Raw genomic sequence first — 25,489 nt, forward strand, 5'->3', positions numbered from 1 at the left:
CACTAGGGCACTTTTGGGGTTTTTTTTTTCTTTTTTTGTTTTGTTTTTTCTTACCATCAGTTTTTATACTTTCATGTCTGTTGTTTACACTTGTCGTTTGTGTGTGTGTGTGTGTGTGTGTGTGTGTGTGTGTGTGTGTGTGAGTGTGTGTGGAACAGCTATGTTCCTGTTTTCATGTTTTGGCAATATTTCTGATGTCTCTGTATTTTCCTTCTGTTTTGATGCATCATATTTTTTTGTGATAATGTCAAGAATGCTTCAATGGATATATTTTGTGGCAAAAACCAGTGATTTAACCTTCATCTGACCTTTTTGTATTTACAAAGACTTTTTTTTCTTTAAATTGATAGATTTGGAATGTAAGTGAATATTGATCAGTTCTAGATTATAACCTTATTTGTTATGCTAACTCAATTAAATCATAGGTCTTTTCATATGTTTATTTCATAAACACAATGCCTTAGAAATCTTATTTCCAGACTTCCAGATGTATTAGTTATTGTTTCAATGAGAGTTGACTTCACTGTTTTTTTTTTAAACCAGGTCATGTAGTGGTATAGTTGCTTGTTCATTGTGTTAAACACTTAGTTGCAGTGTGATAATTCAAATATTAGGTGCTTGATTTTGATAGAATTGAAACAAGGCTCCAAACCACAATTCCTGAAGAAGAATGCCCCAATACTTTCGGATTTAGGGCCTAAAATTAGCATTTCATGATATTTAACTATAGATACATCTCAAGTATAAGCATGCGGATCTCTATGATATTGTACCTCAAAGGTCAGACTGGGATTAATTTTAGGTTATGACCATTCTTTCAAAAAATATTAACTAACAAGGACCCAAAAAGAGTTTTTCCTACTTTCCAAACAATAGCATAAGTAAATTTTTTCATAAGATTTTATTTATACAATAGGATGGTTTTGAATTGTTTTTTTTTTTTTTTTTTTTTTTTTTTTTGGGGGGGGGGGGGGTTTAATTAATCCTTACTGTCAAAGAATAGAGGATAAAGGACCAAAAGCTAGCATTTCATAAAATTTACACTTATGCATAACAATTCACTTTAGTGTTAGCATGTGATTCAGGTAGTGCAATCTCATGCATTTCACATGAGATTTAATGCTGATTTGGTGACATTTTCATTTGATCTTCCAGACTTTTGCCTAATCTTTGCATTTGGGTTTTGAAAGAGTAATCAAGGGAACCAAGATTCTAGAAGAAATTAAAAGAATGTAATCTTGGGACAAAGACCTGAGACAAGGAAAACAGACTTAACACAACAAAAAGCATGAAATAACCAGAATAATACATACAAAGTTACAAATGTAAATGAGCAACTTGGACTCCACTAAAAACTGGGAGGATGGACCAGGTGCACTGGTAGGGTAAAAGTCCTCTGCATTTTAAGAAACACCCAACAAGTTACTCATAAAAAGTCAAAACCAGGGTAGACGAAAGAGGAAAGGAAAACTATGACATGTTGAACACACAATGAGTACAACATAACAATCCCCCAGTTTGTAATTATGACCATACAATGTCTTTAGTGATGACTTCTTTAAAGCTTGGCAACCTTATGACATAGAAGTATTAGGTTCCCTACCATGAAAGTCTGGCTTGCGATTGATTTTAGGGGTTATAACTGTGTCCATGATGAAACTGTGGGCCTTAAAGTGCTAATTAAAAAAAATTCTGTAAAAATGTGTAGTTCTTTATGAAATTTTATGTTCTACAAGTTTATACCACTAATACAATGTATGATGGACTTACAGGGTTATGGCCCTTTTTTTTTAGGAGTAGGCAGGGAAAAAGTTCATTTTATGCAAATTTTCGAATCACATGAAAATTATAGTATATATAAAGACTTCAGAAATTCATGTAATCACGAACTCACCCCTAGTTGGGGACTTCTATATTTAAAACCCATTTTCAGGGGTAACTTTTTACTTATAATCCCTGTTTAAGTTTATTTTCTGTATACCGGTATATACATCTTAACAATTCCAATCTTGCCTTTTAATTTGCAGGTAAAGAGGTGACATGTTTTCAAGTTTTGTGAAATTCTTTCATCTAGCTAGTTTTCAGCTGAAATGGAAACTAAGTGTTGAAGACATATGGTCTAAGGAAGGTATTGAAATCTTATTTGTATACAGCCACAACTTTTATTGGTTGTACAATGGTATCACCCCGTCGCCGCCGTTTTTGATGTCAGTTAACTTTAATTTATATATGAAAACTTGAGTAAAAATTATAAAGTCTTTTTGAAATTTTAATACATTGCTCCTAGGGAACTTGGCAGAGGGTCCAAGAGTTCTTTAAGAGATTTTTGCCCCATCCCTTTTGGGAATGAGGGACTAAAAGGGGGAAATAGGTGTTATCATTAGAGTAGCTATGAAAAGCTTATTGTTGATCCAACTTTTTTATTGAAATGTCAATCTGTTCCTTTTGAAGTTTACAGGCTTACCTTTAATGGTTGTCGATTTAAAGGTATACAAAATAGGGCCATGTAAAAAAAAACACATCTTTTTTATTTTTGATATGATTTTAAAAATTTGTTTTTATCAGATTATTTATGAAAATCCCTGCCTGAATTTTTCAATCAGATTTCAGATAACTCTTACGGTTTTCAAGTTATAAGAGGTCAATTAATGAGCCTCACATCACCCCACCCCCCCCCACCCCCCACCCCAAAAAAAATCTACTTTTTTATTATTGTTTACATGGATTTTGAAATTTTTATTAGATTCCTTGCCTATGTTTTTCAATCCGATTTCAGATATCTCTTACTGTTGTTTGAGTTAAGAGGGGTCAATGATACCATTCCCCCCAAAATTTTTTTTGTGTCCGATATTAAAAATTTTTAGTTATTTTTCAAATTTTGGGCAATATTGCACCCAAACCTGTTAATGCGTCCATAATTAGCTATAAGTCCCCATGCTTAAGTATGCCAAAATATTGTAACCTGACACTTGCCCCAAAAAAATGTTCACGATTTGATCAACGTCCTCGTATCATGCTGCATTCCGTGAAGCTTTGTTGATAGACTGCACATGTCTAGTTTTATTTTTATTTCTTTGGAAAAAATATAAAATACAAAATTTAGAGACAGAATGGGGAGCTTTTATTTGTTATGAATCATGTTATTGTATAATATAGAAACATACTTTCTTGAGGCGATTTAATCCCTATTCAAATCAAGGAGTTAAAACTTTTAAAAGACATTTAGACATTTGGAAAATAAGAGAGCCTAAAACAATAAAGGCATTGATTATTTTTTTCATTATTTTAATCACATGAACAATTGTTTTCAGTGTTATTTTAAAGTTCCAATACAAAGAGTTACTATCCACGAGTTCGTGAACATATTCATTGTGGCATACTTCTATGCTAAAAAATCTCATTGGTTATTAGTGAAATGAACTGATCATCATGTGACATTTAAAAAAATAGTCCTCCAAAAATTACAGACTTTGTCGAGCAAATAAAGAAATCATGACGAAATAGATTAGAATCATTACCACTCAAATGATTTTAGTTAATTTGTTTATAGATGCGAGCTTTGTTGAAATTCTTTTTCCTGGATTATTAATTTCATCCGAACCGGAAGTGAAACACGAACAACTTCCTTGTAAACATTGACTCAGAGAAACGAGAAACTGTTTTTTGATAAACGCTGTATTACAATTCATTTACCATAACACTGACATAACGAAATGTTTCATCGTAAAACAATCGCCTTCTTTTGTCTGTTTGTGACCCTTACAATTGTCGAATCCGTTAATGATGCTTCAACAACTCCTTCTCACACTGTAGATTCACCAACAACAACCAAACCAGCCACAACTCTGACTCCCGAACAAGGTACTGGTATTTTAGTCAGAAGAGAGAAAATAATGATACGATTAAGTGGTCTGTTAACTGATTCATAGTACATGTAAAGTCTGCCACGACAGAAGTAGTCCAAATAATTTTGCTATCTTGTGCTAGTTGTGGGCTAACTTCGATAGTGCTAGCAGCAAGGTCACCTCCCGCTACTTAAGGGCAGGCATAAAAGTCAGATTTAATAAAATGCATCTGGAAAAGTCATGATTATCTGGACTACTGGTCAGAGAATAGATCTCCCAGTTTTCAAGACAGGAGCAATTATCTTTCCTTCTAATGTTGAGACTTGAACATACATGTAGAAAGTGTTCAAATGTGTAAATATTAAAAAATTATTTGAGTACCACAGTGTATGTCAAAAGAAGGGATAAAGTAAACTGTTTTATATACCTGACATATTCTATAAAGAATGATCTTGAAAAGTGCTAGCAATCAATAAGCAAATTTCTACTATCAAGTTAATTCACTAACCAAAACTTACCTAATAATAATATTATATACAATTGTGTATTGTACATGTCTTGCTCATGCTAGATATTTTATTCTACATGTATCTGCTAATTTACAATGTGTTCTTAATATTTTTTTTTTACTTGCAGAATGTTCAGCTAGGAACAGTAGTTGTGATGAATGTCTGAAACTTGCTAAAGTAATTCTTTAAGAGTATCCAATCTTATTTACATGAATCACTTTTCAGTGTTCTGACATATCCACTTGCTGGTGAAAATAAAACATAGCTTCCATATGATCCAGAACCAGAACAGCAATGTCTGGTTTGAATATGATTTTCCATGCATTTATGAAGACAATTTCCAAATTAGGCCAAGTTTGTTAATAAACTTTGCATAAACATCCTTCTGTTAATTAGAGCATTAATGATAGTGCATAGCGTATCAGATTTGTCTGAACTGGTAGACTCATTTTATCAGATTCTCAACTTTAAGTGAATTGAAATATCTATAAAAAAGTTATGAACTCTCTATCTGTTTTTGACTACATTGGAAACACTGATATATAGGTGTATTCTTCTCTTTTTAAGTGTATGTACTGTAGAACAAACAAAGCATGCATACCATATCCAGTTGGAGAAGTCTTACCACCTAGTAGTGTGTGTAAATTAGATGAAGCTAGATGGGGAGTTTGCTGGGGTAAGTCATTATTAATTTGCAAAAAAATTGTCATACATGCACATGTATCTCATATAAGCAGATCGTTTGTTGAATAAAGAATATGTTTCTGATGTTTTTTGTAAGTTTTTTCAGGTAGATGATTCAATATTATTCATTGTTCTTGTTCACTTCAACAGGTGAGTCGTTATGGCCCAGTTCCAAGTGAGTTTTAAAATATCCAAAAGAAATAATTCACTTGAAAAATTTACTTTGGCATTAAGAATTTGATATAAGACTTTTATTATAAACATGTTTTCCTTTACCAAAGTTCCAACTTTATAAAACCATTGTAGCTTTATTACTGAAATGTACATTAACTTCCAAATTCAATTTTGTTACCCGCTACAATAACATTGTTATTTATTTCAGTGAATTTTGAAGCCCTGATCATTTCCATGGGAGTTATTGGTGGAATAATCTTGCTTGGCATAACTGTCTGCATTTGTTGTTGTTGCTGCAAAAAGGACAATAGTCAGAAGTATGATTGAAACCTTGCAAATTTAATCTAAATAATGGTTTTCAGGCAAAAAGTTAGAAAGTTAATAATAATGTTAAAATTTTGGTAAAAACAAGGGTCAGTATCCTGTGGTCCTGATTATTGGTCAGATTTTGATTAATATTTGTGTAATTGTAATGAACCAAGTGTAGTTTCAGAGTCTTTTTTTACTTCAGGTTTTGAAGGGTAAAATTCTGCAAATTTTATGTGAATTTAAATAAGACTCCTTCATTTAACCTGATTCCTTTTTTATTGTGAAATTTAAATAGAAACTGATAGTATGCCAAAAGTGAATTTGATTGTAAATCTATGAAACGATGTCTTAATGATTTACATTGCATATGACCCAACAAAAAAACTGGAGTCCAATAATGGTATGGCGCTGTTAGTGTCAGTATACACTTGGTTTTCATGCGATAACTTTAATATTAGTTAGTTGATCTTAATAAAATTTTACAGCAAGATTCCAAACCAAAAAAAAAGGAAGGTTGTTATTGACATAGGTGATTATGGCTACAACCATTATAATTGGGGGCCGGAACATCATTTCATAAAATTAATGATTTAACTTCAGTAAAAGTATATGGATGTTAATGATATTGTTTCACAATGTTAATTTCCACTAAGGTCATTCTGGGTTTGATTTTGGGGTGTTCAGATTTTAATCCATTAGAAATGAGGGGCCAAAGTGAGGCCTGAAGCAAGCATTTTCCTGATGTCTGTATGATAACTTGAGTAAAGGGAATGGGTCTTTTTGAAGTTGTACCACAAATGCCTTACCCCCACATGAGGTTTATTTGGATGTTGTGACTGGAACTGCTTGAATTGGGGGCTAAAAAGTTTCACTTCCATTCAGGTCCTGTTCTTATCCTCTGCCAAATGTATGACCACAAACTTCGAAGATGTATAAGCTAAAATTCTGTGTCCATATTTATCCCAACTGTTCATTGTTTGACCTCTGTGCTTGTATCAAATTGCACCATGTGAGGAATTTGATTGTTTATTGTAAAACTAATGGTTGTATTTCCAGGTATGCCAAAGAAGATGCTAAATGGGAGAGGAAGAAGGCAGAAAGAAAAGAAAAGGCTGATGCAAGGTATAGATACTTCTGTTACATCATTGTTAAAAATTTACATGTTGTAAGGCTGAAAAAAGAAAATAGTCTAGGTTTTTGGGCACTGCCGTAGCACCTAAACCACTACTGTCAGCAATTTTCATTCTGCACAAAAAAAAATATGGATTTTTTTTTGTGCCCAGTTCAGAAATTTACTTGACAGGAAGGTTCAAAATCAGTTCTGAAGATGCAATTATCTTACATCAATTAAAACATAGTACTGAAATTATGGTGCCAAATCGTTTACTGTAGCAAGATGATGATGTCATGGAGCATCATTCACAACTTTTCTTATATGTGCATGTTTAATAAAGTAATCAAGGGAACCAAGGTTATAGCGGTAATCAAAGAGTAATCAAGGGAACCGAGGTTATAACGGTAATCAAAAAGTAATCAAGGGAACCAAGGTTATAGCAGTAATCAAAAAGTAATCAAGGGAACCGAGGTTATAGTGGTAATCAAAAAGTAATCAAGTGAACCGAGGTTATAGCGGTAATCAAAGAGTAATCAAGGGAACCAAGTTTATAGCGGTAATCAAAAAGTAATCAAGGGAACCGAGGTTATAGCGTTAATCAAAAAGTAATCAAGAGAACTAAGGTTATAGCAGTAATCTAAAGAATGTAATCCAGGAACAAAGACCAGACATGGGAAACAGACATACACAACAAAGAACATAAAGTAACTAAAATTATACATACAAAGTAACTAAAGTAAATGAGCAATTTGGACTCCACTAAAAACTGGGAGCATGGACCAGGTGCACCGGTAGGGTAATGAAATGTTTGATTTGTAAGCAAGTCATGATTGCCTTATCAGCTTGAGCATGAAATATTTCACACACAAAAAAATTACTTTTCCTACTGACGAGAAAAAAATAGCCACCCTCTCATTTCAATTTTTTTCAAAGTTACCAGAGAACTAAACATTTTTTTTGTAATGCTAAATAGCCAAATGGTGTTGATGGTAGACATAGAACACTTTTATTCATGTTGTTGTTCAAAGACATTAACAGTGCATTAACTTGACAATAAAAATTTACATAGGAATCCAGTTTTGTGAAATACTTGTCACATTTGTACACGGATATATTCATCTTCAGTTTATCAATTTTATGACAAATCTATGTACTCTTTTTGTCTGTTAACTAAGACCGTCAATGTTGTGTCCCTTTTAAGTGTATATATACATGTATGTAGTAATATTAAAGACGTATAAATATATAATCATGGTTGATTAAATGTTTCAATATTTATACTAAACTGTATCCTTTTCTATAACAGGAAAGCTGAGCGAAGAGCCAAAACAGATGAAATTAGAAGAAAATATGGTATGTAATGATTGATCATGGATAGAATTACACTACCCGTCTAAAAAGTCAAAAATCATCCGGTATTCATAGCAGGTTACATAAATTTTAATAAAAAATTGTCTTTTTTTTTGGTCAAATAGGAGGTTTGACTGCAAGGTGCTAATCAAATTTAATATTGGAAAATGAGCCAACTTTTGTGAGGGATGAAGGCAAACTGTTGCCTGATGGTATTCCAAGGTTACAGTATCTGGTTATTCACAATTTGAAGGTCCAGTGTAATTCATAAAAGAGTAATAGATTTTTTTTAGTTTTGATTTTACTATAAGCATCATTTAAAACATCCCTAAATTATTTTCGTAAGGTCAGTCATTTAAAGAATATGGCTATGTCAAGATTTTAAAATAAAATTTAAAATATAATTTCATTTAACTACAAAAAGGGATTGAAATAAAAGGTAAGATGATGATGTTGTAATGTTTATTCATGTAGAGTTGTCGTATATTTTTTTCCTTTGTTCTATTTTGTGATCCTGTAATTACCAAGAATTGTGTAAAATTATCATATTATTAAAATTTGCAATAAAACAATTGGCTGAATTGTTCCGAAGTTTATTTGATTGGTTGTGGTGAAATATCTACAAACCATGATTGGTTGTGGTGAAATGTCTACAAACCAATCAAATCACATAAAACTTTACAACTGCAGTACCTTTGACAATTACTTATTATCTAGAAATTTTAGACACTGTAAAAAGCAGATCCTATAGTGAAAATGTTTTTTGTGTTTATTGTCATGCTTTTTGAGTTATCAAACATGTCACAAGAATACTTTATTTTGATCATTGTTTCACATGTCTATGTTTTTATTTGTTTCAAATGACATTTCTCTGGTTTTTCTTTTTGTATTATATTTTTTCCACTACCTATATCAATTAACTGTAGTATCGAGAATTCATCAGTATATACCAGTATACTCTGCTCTGATTCACTTACAAACTCAAAAAGGAATTTATGATTTGCAAAGTCTGTGAGTAAATCATGCGGGTTATTCAAGTTGATAAATTTTTAGAAAGCTTTTAATAGTAATATGAGGCAGGTGTAACCTTGCAGAAGGCAATGTTGAATGCAAACACGTATCTTAATATTTTTAATAATGATATTGCGTTGAAGTTTTACAAAAACTATGATTCATTTTTCTTCATAATTTAACAAAGCTATATACATTTAGTGTTGTGAAAGATACAAAACTAGAAAAAGATCCTTGCTTTGTTTTAAACTTGGTATTACAAGTTACATTCCTGCCAGACTGAAATCAGGCTCTTGGTGCTTCTGAGGTCAGAGGTTGTATTAGCATTGATTACCATTATGAGGACTTTGTCCTCTATGATATTGTTGAAGTAAATATTAATGTTTGAGATGCATTTTCTTGAAATTTCGTATTTACATTTGTTAGGCATATTATTAAAATATACCAATCTCATTGGATTATCATCTGTATAAATGACAAGAAGACATTTATATAGGCAGTAAGGCCCAAAATCACATAACTGCATTTATTGATCTGTGTTTGTTGTCTATTATCAATGTATTTGTTACATGAAATGAAGTGTTGAAATTAGTGCATACAGAATCTGTGTGTTTAAAGGGTTGACTGGGTGCACATTTTAAGCTCACCTGGCCATAGGCCATGTGAACTGTTGCCATCACTTGGCATCCATACTGGTCCGTGGTCTTTATTGTCATTGTTAACAATTTTTCAAAACTCTTTTCCTCTGACACTACTTGACCAATTGGAATAAAACTTGGTATGAATGTTTCTTAGGGGTATTCTGCATAGAACTGATGTGGGGATTTTTGATCCGTTGAAAAACATGGCTACTGTTACTAAAAATGAAACATAAGGGTCAGACAGTAGCTTTTAGCATTTATCTCTAAAACTGTTAGGTTTAGCCAAACTCTTTCAATTGCTGAGAGTTATTTCACTTGAAAGATGAAAAATGATGGGTTTTTTTGTGACAGTTTTCAGCCAATATTTTGAAAACTATTATAGATAGAAAGCAACTTTCAGTTGCTGAAAAGATCACTATGGTAAGTCCTACCAAAGTCTTCTTGAGTCAATATTGTTGGACAACTTATTGTTAAATTTATTGTCCTTCAAAAGCAAAATTAAATCAGGTGAGAGATTCAGGCTCCTGGTGGGAGCCTCTTGATTACATGAAGTGCTAGCACGCCTCTTTGAAAATGTGCTACAGTCAACACTTTTACATACTGATGAAATATAAAGACTGAAACAATCAAATTTTAATTAGATAATAAAAGTGATGACATAAAACCTAATCTGCTATTCATGATTTTTTTTTCCATTTTCATGAACTCTTTTAATTGTGTTCTTGTTGTCTTATTGTAGGACTGGTAAAGGATGATAACCCATATGAAAGATTCGAGAATGCATAAAGATCCCAGATCAGGGAGACTGATTGGATTTACTGAAGCTGTGATTGGAGTTTTTTATTTTATATTATTCAATGACTTACTATCAGAGTTGTTCATAATTGTCATGTGGATGGTCTGGTTAAATTAATCATATTATATGCCTTTTTTTTTTTTTTTTTTTTTTTGAAAAGATATATATTTTGCCTCTGTAATTTCATGTGCAACTTCACAATTTAAACAAGCTAAATATATTGAGAAGAGACTAAATCAAGTATAGAGGAAATACTGATATCATAGGTATTTTTGAGGGTTTTAGAGGAAAGGCCACTTCAAGAACATGGTTTAATTTGAAAAGGGGGTAGATAATTTTTAAAAGTTGTAGTTGTTCAAGTTGGTGTTATAAGCATACACTAGCAATTATCCTTGCTTGTTATCCCACTATTAATTGTAAAGAAATTCACTGTTGGGATGTGGAAGGGAAACCAATACAAAGTAACAAATTATTTATATGTAACATATAGCACTTCATACTTTTTTCTGGGAAGTTCTGTTTGTGGCCCGCCACATGTTCTATGGCTGTGGCTTGCTTACTTAACATATCTGTCAGATTTAAATGCTTGTCTTATCAGAGCTTCTTAAAGTAAAAAAAAGCTGTTAGAGTAATAAGTTATTACCAAAATCAAAAGTTTGATTTTGGTAATAATTTATTACTCTAACAGCTTTTACTTTATGAGGTGACAGAAATATATTTGTATATCAAGATCTTATATTGTAAATCCACATGTTGGTTGCGAGCAAAATGGCAGTATTTCATATAAAATTGTTGTGATATTCATCATGAGCGATTTTCACAGATCATATAGTGATTTTTAAAAATAAGTCTTTTAAAAAAATTGTTTTCTTTTCTTTTTTTTTCAAGATGGCAATGATGTCCATTATTTTCATTCCAAAAACATTGATTTATAATATTAATCTAAACTCAGAAATTATTGTGATTTTGTCATTTAAGTCAAAAATATTATTTTTAATTTCACATAATTGAGAACACAAGTCATGTTAAAAATTCCATTATTCATGTTTTAATTATTGTGATTTGATGTCTGTGTTTTTTTCCACAATAATAAAACATCGTAATGATTTCTGAATTTACAATACTTCATGTAAATAGTGTATAAAATAAAGTAGTATTTAGTGCTCTATGTGTACAAATGTGCTTCTTGTAACTCAAAATATGAATATTGTTTATATTATATTTTTGTCTGCTAAATTTTGAAGTATATATTTTTGTAACATTACCTTTGTCAATGCCACCATTTTAATAATAGCCATGTCTAAAATTTCAACTTGGTGCTACATGTATTACATGTTATAGAAAACTTAGATAATCCATATTTCCCTTTTTTTTATTAATATTTTCAGAATGCAAGTAATTCACCTTGTTACTCCACTCCCTTGTGGAATTAAATGCAGATTGGTAAAAGAAGAGAACAAGATTTTATTGTTCAGATTAGAAATATAAACTTTTGTTTGTTGTAGCAGTGTTCCTTGATACATTGTATCAACAGTTAAGAATTTGAGAAAGATTCACCAGTGATATAGTAAGCCCTATAGGGCAAAAGATTCACTGATGATATAGTAAGCCCTATAGGGCAATAGATTCACCGGTGATATAGTAAGTAGGGCAAGATGGGACTCTAGTGAATAATAGCTTGATCATTTTTGTAAAAATTGTTAGTTGGTTAACTGATATTATTTAGGAGCACATTAAGCTGCTGAATACAGGGTTGTATTAAATCTTCCATGGTGTCCTGTACGTGTGTAGTAGACTTATCTTAGATTGTACTTCTGTGAGCTTTGATTGGAAGTTGAATCTTCCATGGTGTCCTGTGTAGTAGACTTATCTTAGATTGTACTTCTGTGAGCTTTGATTGGAAGTATGTGTTTTGATTTGTGTATTTTATGATTCGTTTGTATCTGTTCTAACCAAGCATATCATATCTATATTTTACCTGCTCCAAAACTAAGATTCAGGTCTTACAAGTTTTTGATCTGTGTCTCTGATAATATTCAGTCATACATCATGTGTAGAATTAAATTAAAAATTTGTGTGGTTAGTCCACGCTACTCTTATCTATTTCGTTACAGAGTGACTTACAAAACCGTAGGCGTATGGATATTACAATACATTAAGTGGAAATGATGCAAGATGTTTTTTCTTTTGAGAAGGTCATTTTTTTGTGGTTCTTTTTTTTTTTCTTGTTCTTTTTTTTTTTTTTTTTGTGGGGGGGTGGGTAATAATTGTGCAAGTTTAACCTTATAACTGCTCATGTAAACTTACATTAAAATGTATAGTCAGCAATTAATGTCATGACCTTAATTAATATACATGTAATACTCTTAACTAAACAGAAATAAGATTGATTATAATTGAAAGGTTAACCTTATTTGCATTGGTTTCAGAGGTGTATGTATTTTGTATTCAATTTTAAATTTCATTACTTTTTCTTGTGGAAGAGGCAGATAAGAAGCTGTAAAGGTTGTTACCAGTCTATAGATGCTACAATGTGTTATGTTTTCAAAGTTAATTATTTCAGTTACTCAGAACTACATTTGATTGTCATATCTTCACAATTTTAAGAAAAGAACTCTCTGTTTTGCATATTTTGTTGGTTTTTTTTTTTGTATTTCAAACTATGTTGAAGTTTACTGTGATTTCAGTCTAAATAAAAAAATTCGATCTTGTAGAGTTGTCTGCCATATATGTGTATTCCCTAAGCATTTTAATAATAAATATTTTGGGTCCCTTAATTTGTTTTTTTTTTTACATCACAAAAGCCTTGAAAATTGAAACGCTGTGATTAAACATGTAGTGTTGATACTGTTACTGTCATTGAAGGCAGTCTTTGTATGGCTGTAAATACTGTCACTGTCATTGAAGGCAGTCTTCGTATGGCTGTTAATACTGTTACTGTCATTGAAAGCAGTCTTTGTATGATTGTTGATACTGTCATTGAAGGCAGTCTTCGTGTGGCTGTTGATACTGTCACTGTCATTGAAGGCAGTCTTTGTATGGCTGTTGATACTGTCACCATCATTGAAGGCAGTCTTTTTATGGCTGTTGATACTGTCACCATCATTGAAGGCAGTCTTCGTGTGGCTGTTGATACTGTCACCATCATTGAAGGCAGTCTTTGTATGGCTGTTGATACTGTCATTGAAGGCAGTCTTTGTATGGCTGTTGATACTGTCACTGTCATTGAAGGCAGTCTTTTTATGGCTGTTGATACTGTCACCATCATTGAAGGCAGTCTTTTTATGGCTGTTGATACTGTCACTGTCATCGAAGTTAGTCTTCGTATGGATGAATGGATATGTGATAACAGACATGTTTATGCTACTTCATATTTTTGGGCATTGTTTAGATTTGAACTGTTTATGAGTGAGGGGCCAGAAACAATCAATTTGGACAATGAGATGACTAGAAGTTATATCATACCACAAAGAAAATTGTTTAGAGACTGTGACTTGACCCATATTAGGGGCCAAAAACAAGCATTTTCCTCATTTCTATATATTGAGTAAAATGGAGTGGATCAGGATTTTGGAACCATTTTACGGGCCAAAAAAATGGGTCACAAATTCCTATTGTGTGTCAATACTTGTCCCAACTGATTAAGGTTCCACCACTGCAGTCTACCCTACAGGTGCACCTGGTCCATGCTCCCAGTTTTTAGTGGAGTTGCTCCTTTGCTTTTGTTACTTTGTATGTACGATTTTAGTTACTTTATGTTCTTTGATGTGTATGTCTGGTCTTTGTCCTTGGATTGCATTCTTTTGATTACCGCTATAACCTTGGTTCCCTTGATTACTCTTACAAAGCTGCACCCTGTGAAGCATGTTTTGAACACAATCACTATGGAGATAGTTACAATCTGATAAGTGTAATTTGTAGTCAAAGGAGAAGAGATTGATAAAGGGTTTTATTGATCTATAATTCAACTGAAAATTAATCATAAAGTGTTTAATAATTTAATTGTAGGTTTGGAGAAAACATAAAGACCTATGATAATTCTTGCATTGAAAGGACAGAAAAATTGCTCGACTTCATAGTCTAAATTAGTAGAGACTAAGTAGAATCTGTTAAGAAAAATACCTCTGTAAATTTTGGTTTGGTCCAGTAATAGTCATATAACTCTTGTCTTCAAATTTAAGCATTTTTTTTTTAAATTTCATTAAATTGAAAGACGTTTAGCCTGAAGAGGCAACTATTGGTCCAGTGAAGATGTTATTGATTTAACCACACTAGTCTTAGTCATCACATGGATTTGTGTTAGATAACTAGAGGTATTATCAGGGCACGAGTAAAGTTGACAAGAATGTTCCTTCTGATATCCTAACAATCTGTGTGTGGGAATTTTGTATCCAGCAAAGTACATGGGCGCCATAACTAAAAATAGACCACAGGAGGTCAAATTGAAGATGTTGGGAAATATCTTGAAATCTAATTGGTTTAGCAAAAATCTGCCGGAGTAAAATAATCAGCATGATGAGTTGGACCTATGCCAAATTTTTTATCAAGATCTTTTGACTGATGTTGGGATTTCTGTCCCTTAAATGGAAGTTATACCAATTTTCACATTATCTTCTCATTAGATGTTCACTATTGATTAAGGAGGTAGACCTAAAGCAAGGGACACAACTTGTAAAAATTCATTGGAACGTTTGTATTCAGCATTTTACATCAATCCCATGTAAGCATCTAAGATACTTTGATTGATTTTATTCTGCTTCAAATGAAATCTTGAGAGGCTTTAGTGAAATTGAATTTGATACAAACATATCACTGATTTCAAGAATTATGTCCCTTACCTAAGGTCTACCTCCTTAAATGATTCTTATGACAATAGTACAGTAGGGTCATCAGTGCAGACAGATAAAAAGACAATTTTGACAAGGCAAGTCATTAAGGCCCTTTAGAGCCTCTAGTTTTTAAGTCCCATAATTTTATATTGTAAAACCAAAAAATTATAAATATTAAAAAGGAGCTTACATCAATATAAATAAACTATTCTGCAAAGAAAAAAAAATGTATCTTTTTAATGGTATCATCCTATCTTCATTCATCATTGGTATCTGTTGACCTTTGTTTATTTATGATAACTTGAGTACCCATACCCCAAAAAAATCTACTTTTTCATTTTCAGTCTGATTTTGAAAGCATTTTGGGGATTCCTTTTGTAAATCCCTGACTGCATTTTTCAATCAGATTTCAAATATTTCTTGCAGTTTTTGGATTACATTATATAAGGAGTCCAAGGGGCTGGCAAAAAAAAAATCATTAATCATGCTAATTTTTGGTCCAATTATGAAAATAAAGTTAATTTGATTCCTATGAAAATCCTTTCCTGCAGTTTTTTTATTAGATTTACATCTCCATGATTAGGTTGTATCATACTGCACTCTGTAAACCTTTTTTTTTTTTAGTTTTTAGTTATAGACTAAAAGCTGAAAATCATCCAAATTTTGTTTGAATAAAGTTCCCATTACTGAAAATATTTGATGAAAATGGGTGTAACTACAATTATGTGATACATGTAGTCCAAAAAACAGCACTTTTTATGAATAAAGACTCATTAATCTAAATCATAAAATTGAAAAATTACAAAAATTGAAAAGGAGTTTACTGGGACATCAATATAAAAGAACATTTCAGCAAAACTTCATTTACATTGCTGCTAGGGTTCTTGATTTATAGACCGAAAATCACCCCTTGTTCGTTTTAATCAAATTCTCATAATTCAAAATAGTAAAATTGGAAATTAATTAAAATTGAAAGGGAGGTCATATCATTAGGAAGAAATAATTCAACAAAGTCTTATAACTAGAGGCTCTAGAGAGCTTGAATAGCCCCAACCTGGTTTGATAAGCTATATTCAATGTCTTGTAAAAGCGGCCATGTCATTTTCTGCAGGATACCCTAAGGAACAATCATGTAAACTTTCATTGAATTCAGTATGGTAGTGTCTGTGGGAATTTTTTAAGTAAAACATCAAATATGGCAACAAAAAAACTTAATTTTTTGTCAAATTTAGTAGAAACTATTGAGAATCTGTAAAGGTAAATATGTAAAAATAACTTGTAAATTATGGTAATACAATACACTTTGGTCCAGTAAAGATGTTATTGATTTGAACACTCCTTATTAGCACATGGATTTGTGATGCTGTAACTAAAATAATTGTCAGAGCAGAAAATGTAGCCTTTGTTTTGTTATTTCCTAACCTTTCACTAAAAGAGTGCATCCACAAGTAAACTTGACAAGATTCTTCTGAAGTCAAACCACCAAAAATAGCCAAAAAAAAAATAAATAAAAAAAAACACGTTCAAAAATGGCAATAACTCTGCCATGGGTCAACAGATTTTCACAAAAATTACCTTTGATAGATCTCATCATGCTGGACACTTTTACCCCTATGTCAGTGTTTTGTTAAACTTAATGATTTTAGATATAGATGTAAGAAACTGCTGCCTGACCCCTCTGTTGTATTTTTAGTACCGTAATGGCAGCCATGTTTTTCACAGATCATAAATTCAAATTATTGTTTTGTGGACGATACCCAAAGAAACAATCATACCAACTTTTATTGAATTCTGTACAGTAGTTTCTGAGGAGATAATTTTTAAAAGTAATAACATCAAAAAGTTTAATGGCAAAAAAAGTCTGAAAAGGTCAATGACTCCAACATGGACTCAACACATTTTCTTCAAAATTTGACCACAGGTAGATCTCATCATACCCCATGTCAGAATTTGGTTTAACCTGGTTTTTTTTAGATATATACACAAAACTGCTGTCTGACACATGTGTTCTATTTTTAGTAACAGCGGCTATGTTTTTCTACAGATCAATAATCGAGGCATAAGCTTTGTGCAGGAACAATCATGCTAAGTTTCATCCAAATCCATTTAGTAGTTGAAAATTGCTAAAGATGACAGACGACGACCAACCTAAGTGATGGCAATAGCTTGGTGGTAGCATTTTGAGTTACTGTACAGATTGTGAACAATGGACGGGTGGACAGGCACCAGTACACCATTATAAATCATGTCTAAAAAGATAGGCATATAAAAACTCACAAGATGAAAGGTGACCCGAAAAAAAAAAAAAAAAGACTTTTCCATGGTTCATTGAGCAAGATTCTGTTCACAGCAACAAACCCTCAAGAAAGTACCAACACAAACAACTATAATTAGTGTAAAGTAAATTTTATTTAAATACATACATTACAAATAACATACATTAGCACTATTTAATGCATTTAAGTAGACTGAAATAGATAAACACATTACATCGTAAACAAGCGAGATTCTTAATGTTGTAAAATTAAGAAACACTAGCATGCCATAAATCTACAGATAATGTCTTTTTAAACCAAAATGTGATTTAAATTTTCTGAGATTTTGGTTAAAATCATAGGAATTTAAAAATGTAAGATATAATAAATGGAATTTAAAGCATTGTTGTTATTTCTGAAATTTACAATAAATAATATGGCACAAGTTAATCTGTTAAAGAATCGTCCTTTAGATTTATAATTGCCAATTCAATTGCCAATGATATTGTGTTTCAGTAAAATTTTATTTTACCAATGGCTCACAAATTATGAAAAATAAATAAATTCAACAAGTTAATCTAACAAATTTTGCAAGACCACAAAAATAATAGCCACATGTACAAGAACCAGACAGTCTCCAAAATTACAACTGTTATAAGAATGATTCCTATGGTTAATAAAATCCCACAATATTGACATTTTTTCCAATTATAATGCAAAAGGGCAAGAATTCAGACACTTGACTACAAGAATCTCATGAACTGAAATAAAACAAACTGAATTAAAATATTTATTTCTTTATAATATAATATTTGAAACTAGAAATACTTAATTTGTAAGGTAGCAAACAGAATACTATCGTTTCTTCCATGATATAAATAGATCATGATCATTTTTAAAAGTATTAGTAAAATGACGATAATTATCTCCCTTTAACGAGATAATGCACAACCTTCATTTTAAGTTTTATAAAATTCAATTTATCATTTATAGACCATTCGTTGTTACAAAATCTAAATATGTTAAAACTGGAACTGGAAAATCTGACATGAACTATCTTCCTTCATGCAAATCTTGAAGTTCCAACAATATCAATTTAACATGTGTAAAAACACTCAAGTTAGATTATCTACCTTTGCAAACAGTTGGCGATATTTATCAACATCAAATCTGTGGAACAATTCATTTGTAAGGAGTACAAAAAAAAAAAAAAACTGCAACTGGGTACTAATAACGTACACAGGACATGACCATATGTTTGTTCTTTAAATTATAGTAATAAACAAATAAAAAATAAATAAGTTATATACATATCAAGGAGTATTAATCAAAGGAACCAAGATTCTAGTGAAAATCAAAAGAATGTAAACCAGGGACAAAGACCAAACATGGAAAACAGACATACACAACAAAGAATATAAAGTAACCAACATAATACCTACAAAGTTAAAAATAAAAAAATACACAAAATGGAGTTTCACCGGGAACTATTATCTGAGTGATATAAAAGCCTTACAGAAAGAATAGAGGAATATGTAGAGAGGATGAACAAATCCCAAATCTGGCTATGCTAAAACATAAATACATACATATTTTACAGACAGACCGTCTTTATTCAGGCAAAATTAGACATTAGTGACGTCACATGAGAACATGTCTAAGAGGTAGGATACAAAGTCCTGTCACTCAATTATTTTATTAGAGGTCAGTCATGTCACATAACAATATACCTGAGAGGTATACTGCTTCTGCTCAAAAAGCTCTCAGCCAATCAAAGGACATGATTTTTGTCAAAAGCAGGATTAAATGGTACCATATTGCACAACTCAGGGGTACACAATTAAGAACAAAAAAAATACACTGTAACACGGTCCTTTATTTTATCTTCATTATAAATTAGAATGTAAAAACAACCATCTCTGTACTGACATTTTTCAAAAATATATTCAATTATCAATATATACATGATATACTGTACAACCTTGCACAAGCCATACTATTTGACAGTGGATGAAATAACAATAAACTTAAATGGTATGATTCTTGATTATAAAGTCTGCACCAAGCTTGGCCATAGTGTTCAAAGCTATAATATCCTTACACCATCATTTCCTTACATGCTTAAGGTTTATATTGCATTGTAAGGAGGTGGAACAGGATATGGATAAGCTGGTGGTCCATGGGGATATGGACCCTGAGGTCCTTGGTATTGGGGACAAGGGCTCTGTCCAGGGGGTGGTGGTCCAGGATAAAAGTTTCCATTTGGTTGACTTTGTAGTCCTTCTTGGTCTGGATGCTGACCTTGACCTTGCTGCACATGTTGTTCAACAACAATGTTTCTCTGACCTAGCACCATGGTAACTGGAAGATCCCTGACCTCCTCTTCCACATCGAGATATTTCACTTTACGGTTTACCTAAAGGTAAAGATAAAAATTAGTTAGAAACACTCTAATTGGTAACAAGGTAAAAAGATAGAAATAACAGAACAACAACAACAACTCATAAGATCTCAAATAAAAGTCTATGTAAATTTATGTTTGGTCTAATGCTGAGTAAAAGATTTTTTTTATCCCAGCTCCACTCCTCGCATGCCTTAAGACACTATCATCCCACAATCAATAACAGATAATCTGAAATAGAACAACACCGTGGAACACCATTATCACATACTCACTGTACTTAAGTTACACTGTAATGTTATCAATATATATTCCATTCACATGGTTAAATTACATGAGTTTTAAGCTTGGCAGAGAGTATTCCTGTTTCTGTAATATCTGTTCATTCTTATTCATACAAACCTTGTCAAATTCAAATTTACTTATTTTATTTCACTAGGAAATTATCTCTAACAATATTTTTTTCTTAACAAGGACTGAATTTTATAAAAATTCATCAGGACTGCACAAAGAGAGGAGGATAAAAAAGTTTGATAGACCATAGCATAGAAAAAATAAATATATGTAGGAGTTATAATTGCGTCAAATAGGGAGCACACAAAATTAGAAAAACAAAATTTCATCAAAATCTCTTCAGCAGTTTAGGAAGAGTGGTGCTTACAAAAAATAAGACAGATGAAAGCACAGACAAAAAAGACAAACAGGGTGATTCCTATATACCCCAAATTTTGCTTGCAGGGATAATAAAGATTCAGATGAGCAGACAAACAGAGATAGAGACACATATAATAAAAGCAAATCGTCTTCCATTGAACAGAAAGAGAAATATCTTCAATACATGTACATACCAGATAGCATGGTCCTCCAAACAGTAACCAGAATGGAAAACAGCAGAGGACACAAACTGGATGTACACAACAGTCCAACGGTGTAGAAGAGTTGTGTATATAGATACTCAGGTTCCCATTATCACTGTTGGAGCGACTGTCACAGAAAGTGACCTCAGCATCAACAATACCACTATACCACTGTCTGATACACTGACCAAATCCAATCTGTCAACAAATAACTTATGAATTTCAAACAAATAATGAGATGATTATTAATAGTATACCAATAGGAAAAATCTTTTCTTTTTTTGTTGGGGGTGGAGGGGGGGGGTCAGCAAGGATCAAGTCATTAAGTTCTAATTCTCCTGACCACACTTCAGGTGAACATATGAGAATGAAATGGTACCCATCTTCTATATCATTTTTACAAAAAAAAAATATTTAATCTATATTATTTCTTACAATGCCATTAAGTCTTCCATTTCTATACCTACCTAACCACATTTTTGTTGTACATGTTTTGTAATTATTAAGATTTATACCTTAATACAAAACTTCTTTCCATCTTGCATGTATTGCATTGCCTCAGACAGTCTTCGGGATAGTACCTCTTTTATGGCAAAGTGTTGGGTATTCACCAAGATAGCAAACTCATCTGTGTATTAAAATATGAATGAATATTAGTTCTTTTCTATCCTGAATAGCTTTTATTGACAATTTCTTTTTTTCAGAGTTCTTTTAAAGTGGTAGTATTAATGAAAAATAGGGATAAAACATTAAAAAAGAGCAATAACTCCAATATGGCATGAACCCTATATACTAAAATGGGATTGTGCTAAAAACCAAACTGAGCCTGTATTTTATACCAATACACAACTGTGCTGGGGTTTGAATAAAATAAACTAGACATTGCCCCTAACAACACACAATTAATATTGGACACAAAATTTATGTTGATAAACTAGGCATTTTTGAAAAACAATTTTGCTGCTATATCTTATTAGCTTTTGATGTTGACAACACAATGACAGAAAATGTCAGTAAATTAACTTAAACCATAAATTCCTAACAATATGCACATCCCTATATGGTCATTTAACACACCATCAAGTTTTATGACATTAAGGAGGATTTGCAGACAACGGATCAGACCAACTTTGTCTGAAAAATTCCTACATGTAAGTTCAACAGCAGTCACTTCTAAAATTATTGTCCAACCATAAATTCCTGACAGTATGCACATCTCCACATGGTTAAATTACATCACACAAAGTTTCATAACAATGCTGCAAGCTGCTAAGTAAATAGTTTGGATAGGCTTAAAACAAAATTTATGGCTCAAGTGGAAGGTTTACACATATTGTAAACATGTTTCTTATCAGGCGTAACCATAGTTAAATCAGTTTTTATTTACAGTGACTCAACCAAGATAAGGACATATTAATAATTACTAATAAGGACAATAACACAATAAAGAAGTTGTTCTTTAACTTTGACCAAACGGAGAATTTTATTGGTTTTATCATAAGCCTTATCTCACTAGACAATTGAAAGTTTGTAAAGTTTTTCAAGCAGCATTTTCTAAATTTCTAAAATACATATTTAAAAACTGCCCTCTATTTGCTTCCCCACAAATCAAATAAATTAGATTAACCTTTCCACTTCTTTCTAACTTTCAATACAACATAATGATCAGTTCTTTCATGTTCTACTTTTGCACGGAACAACAGGGGCATTCTGAGAAGATCCCTGGTCAGTCTGTGCACATCTTCAACAGTTTCTACCTTCAGCTCACTATAACAAGAAAATGTAGAAACCTCAATTTTTTTTCAAATGATTTGTTAAGTTTGGAAAGCAGACTTCAAGTGTGGGAATGTTAATCTTCATTTAGACTTTTCCTGTGTAAACCTAGAATTTTGAAAAGTCCTGGAAAACTGGAAGGTAATAAAAAATGTTTTGTTTTCTGAAACAAAAGTTTAGAGAATTTTAACTCAGTTGTCGTGTATTTAAAAACTTCACTTCTTAAGAATCAGGCAAAATGTGTATATGGTGTGGCACATGAAGAAAAAAAAATACTGAGATTTGATTGCAAGTGTTTATACCTCATAACGTTTAACATCCAGAAATAACCATCAAAGTGCCTTTTTTATGATATTGATAGGTCAAATTTAGTTGAAATGCCCCTTGAAAAAATAATGGGAAAATTTAAGTATAAGCAGTAAATACATATCTACGTCACAGATCCTTCAGGACAAACTTAAAAAGCTTTTTTGGTTCTTATCTAGATGTTTCGAATATACTTGAGACAAAAATGATCAAACTGAGAAAAATGTTGCACCATCAATTGCCTGATTCTTACACAGAAAAGTACTTTATCTGGTAGCTGTATATCATACTTTAAATCTCATCTTTTATTCAGAGACCAAAAGTTTTCATATAAAAAAAAATTAAAACAACTGATATTCAAATTATTGCACAAAAACCATGTCTACAGATGACAACCACACTTATGGAAATGGCAACGGCAGCCCAATACCATGATGGAGTCGAGGGACCATATTCCCTGGGTTCTCATTCTTGCTTATAGTACTTTTTTTTCTTCCAAATTAAGGGCTGAACGGTAAATTAAAAACAGTACTAAATGATGTGATTTTGCTTTTAAATTTTCAGTCTGAAACCCATACCTGCCAACCTATGGAAGGGCAAATGAGCAAGACCTCAAGCATTCCAGCATAAAAAAGCCAGTCATAACGTGTGACGACATTTTTCTCTGGGTATTTTTAACTACAGAAAAATTCAATAGTAATTTTAATGCATGCTGTGACATTAATACAATAAAGAGAATTTAAACTCATTGTGTAATCATTTAAAGCTTGGATTGTAATCTGATGTAGCAGCTTCAGCTGCTTTTATCGCTGATAAAGAGGGTCTATATTCAAAACAGTTGTATGTCTGGTTTATCTTACAGGCTAGTAGTGCACATAGAGTGTGTCTTTCAGAATCTGCATTTGCGTTTGGTAAAATGAGTAGGGCTTTGACCAGTCTAGCAAAGACACTAAATCTTGTACTGTCAGTTATTGTATCTTCCACTAATCCCATTTTTCCCAAAAAAATAGTTCAATGTCATTTTCTAATTCCCAAGATTAGGAGTATTTGCAAAGGAATTTTTTCTATTTAGAATAACTTTCATCATTGGAAGTAGCAGGTCCTGACACAGAACGTTTCCGTCTTTCTAACATGTTCCCAAGTGAATGATGAAACATTTCATTCTACAAACAACTGACCCAATTTGCTTTAATTACTATAAACACACACATGTGTTAATAATCTGTCAATGTCAACTGCTGTCCAGAGGCATTTTTTTTTGTTCACAAAATCAATTAACATTGATTGGATGAAAAAGTTTGAGATTCTCAAATGATTTTGATCTTTCTAAAATTCAGCACCATTCTGGAAGATTTCAGGTGAGAAGGGGGATTTGCGGGACCCAAGCAGGAGGTCTAGTCCTTGCAGGAGATGGGGCACAATTTTGCAGGGGGTTCCAGCCGAATTCGGGAGACTTGGAAAGTATGGAAACCATATCACCCTGTTCAAAGGATTGAATCTGATATTTGTTTTCATAATAGATTTCGTAGTTCAATTTAAGAAAAATAATGAGCCTGTCTGGTGACTGCATTGCCATTGCAAGAACAGTTTCTACCTTTGGTTTTTTTTTCTTTTTTCTTCTATTTTTGGAGCTGTGTGACCAAATTGCTTTTGTAGGATACATTTAACGTGTATTTTTCTTTGATTTTGTGGCAAAATAGGGTATTTTGTTTAAGATGTAAAAAACGTATTTTACAAGTACACTGCGATAGTGCAACGTTGTTTACAAGGACAGAAGTTGAATTCCAGAATTGGTCTATTTCTTTTACAGGGATAAGCAGTCACAAAGTTGGCCATGGCTACCAGATTTCCAGCTGGACTATCAAACTTTCGGATAAAACAGTTGAATATATAGAAAATATTAAACAAAATATGGTCTGGACTACCAACTTAAATTTCATAATTTTCATCCCTGTTTTATCAAATTCTAAAATTTTGAAATTAACAATTAAAGTTCACAACTGATACATGTACTGGTAAGCCCTGCCCCATGTTAGAATACTAAATTTCTTACTGTAATGATAGTCCTCGGCCAGCCATGTCAAACACCAAGTCAGAATGGTAATTCTGTCCTGGGCGAACAGCAGGTTCTATCAAATTATACATAATCTGGGGATTATTTTCAAATTGGGACCATAACACAGCCGTGAATGGTGGCAATGTCCTAAGGTTTAAATTGGCTGTCTGGACTGCCATCGCCGATTTCAATTTTTCTGTCTTTCACAACAATCCACTGGAATTTCCGCGAAGTGTAGTGCAAAACTAAGAAACGAAATCAAAACGCTTAAAAACGAAACGCAATCAATTTACATCTACTTATATTCGGTATAGTAAGTGTAAATATATAAGTAATATGATTTTATATGTTCCCGAAGGAAGCGTTTATGGTTGTATAATCAACTTGGTGCTGTATACTTGTGGCAAGAAAAAGCATCAATATCCGGTTTGTACCTTCATTTTCAGGAGCTGAAAACAGCATAATGGCAGCTTCATTTGCGTGTACTTGTATTTATCCTGCAAAGGACGCATTTTCTGCCAATATTGCCTGTCCAATATTGTAAATCGATATTGGGCAGTTATTTTTGGAATAACGTGG

General features: G+C 32.2%; 2 protein-coding genes across 2 annotated transcripts; one reads left to right on the forward strand and one right to left on the reverse strand.

Annotated features, from left to right (window-relative positions):
• The first annotated feature begins 3,587 nt into the window (after positions 1–3,587).
• Positions 3,588–10,579, forward strand: LOC148603792 (pituitary tumor-transforming gene 1 protein-interacting protein-like). The gene is made up of 7 exons (XM_088552142.1): positions 3,588–3,861; positions 4,482–4,531; positions 4,922–5,030; positions 5,421–5,529; positions 6,578–6,643; positions 7,942–7,988; positions 10,377–10,579. Exons 1-7 carry the CDS (start codon positions 3,714–3,716, stop codon positions 10,421–10,423), a joined length of 576 nt encoding a protein of 191 aa, XP_088408268.1. The 5' UTR covers positions 3,588–3,713; the 3' UTR covers positions 10,424–10,579.
• Positions 10,580–17,652: 7,073 nt separating this feature from the next.
• LOC148603793 (uncharacterized) lies at positions 17,653–25,151 on the reverse strand. Its single transcript, XM_088552448.1, has 5 exons — positions 24,908–25,151; positions 22,403–22,542; positions 21,291–21,403; positions 20,767–20,973; positions 17,653–19,933 (listed from the first exon to the last, which is right to left on the reverse strand). The coding sequence occupies exons 1-5, from the start codon at positions 25,087–25,089 to the stop codon at positions 19,646–19,648; spliced, it is 930 nt and encodes a 309-aa protein (XP_088408574.1). The 5' UTR covers positions 25,090–25,151; the 3' UTR covers positions 17,653–19,645.
• Positions 25,152–25,489: the final 338 nt, after the last annotated feature.

Source organism: Perna viridis, chromosome 11 (genome assembly GCF_037379345.1).
Source record: "Perna viridis isolate PV_CMFRI_1.1 ecotype Kerala chromosome 11, ASM3737934v1, whole genome shotgun sequence".
NCBI classification, from domain to species: Eukaryota; Metazoa; Mollusca; class Bivalvia; order Mytilida; family Mytilidae; genus Perna; species Perna viridis.

What these genes read in the sequence shown, in the direction of transcription:
- LOC148603793 (XM_088552448.1), bottom strand. Translation starts at nt 25,089, where the DNA reads ATGGCAGTCCAGACAGCCAATTTAAACCTTAGGACATTGCCACCATTC. An exon ending in GGCCGAGGACTATCATTACA is followed by an intron (nt 22,543 to 24,907) that starts GTAAGAAATTTA and finishes TTCTTGTTATAG; the next exon opens with TGAGCTGAAGGTAGAAACTG. An exon ending in TTGGAGGACCATGCTATCTG is followed by an intron (nt 19,934 to 20,766) that starts GTATGTACATGT and finishes CTTTACCTTTAG; the next exon opens with GTAAACCGTAAAGTGAAATA.
- LOC148603792 (XM_088552142.1), top strand. Translation starts at nt 3,714, where the DNA reads ATGTTTCATCGTAAAACAATCGCCTTCTTTTGTCTGTTTGTGACCCTT. An exon ending in AATGTCTGAAACTTGCTAAA is followed by an intron (nt 4,532 to 4,921) that starts GTAATTCTTTAA and finishes TCTCTTTTTAAG; the next exon opens with TGTATGTACTGTAGAACAAA. An exon ending in TAGATGGGGAGTTTGCTGGG is followed by an intron (nt 5,031 to 5,420) that starts GTAAGTCATTAT and finishes TATTTATTTCAG; the next exon opens with TGAATTTTGAAGCCCTGATC.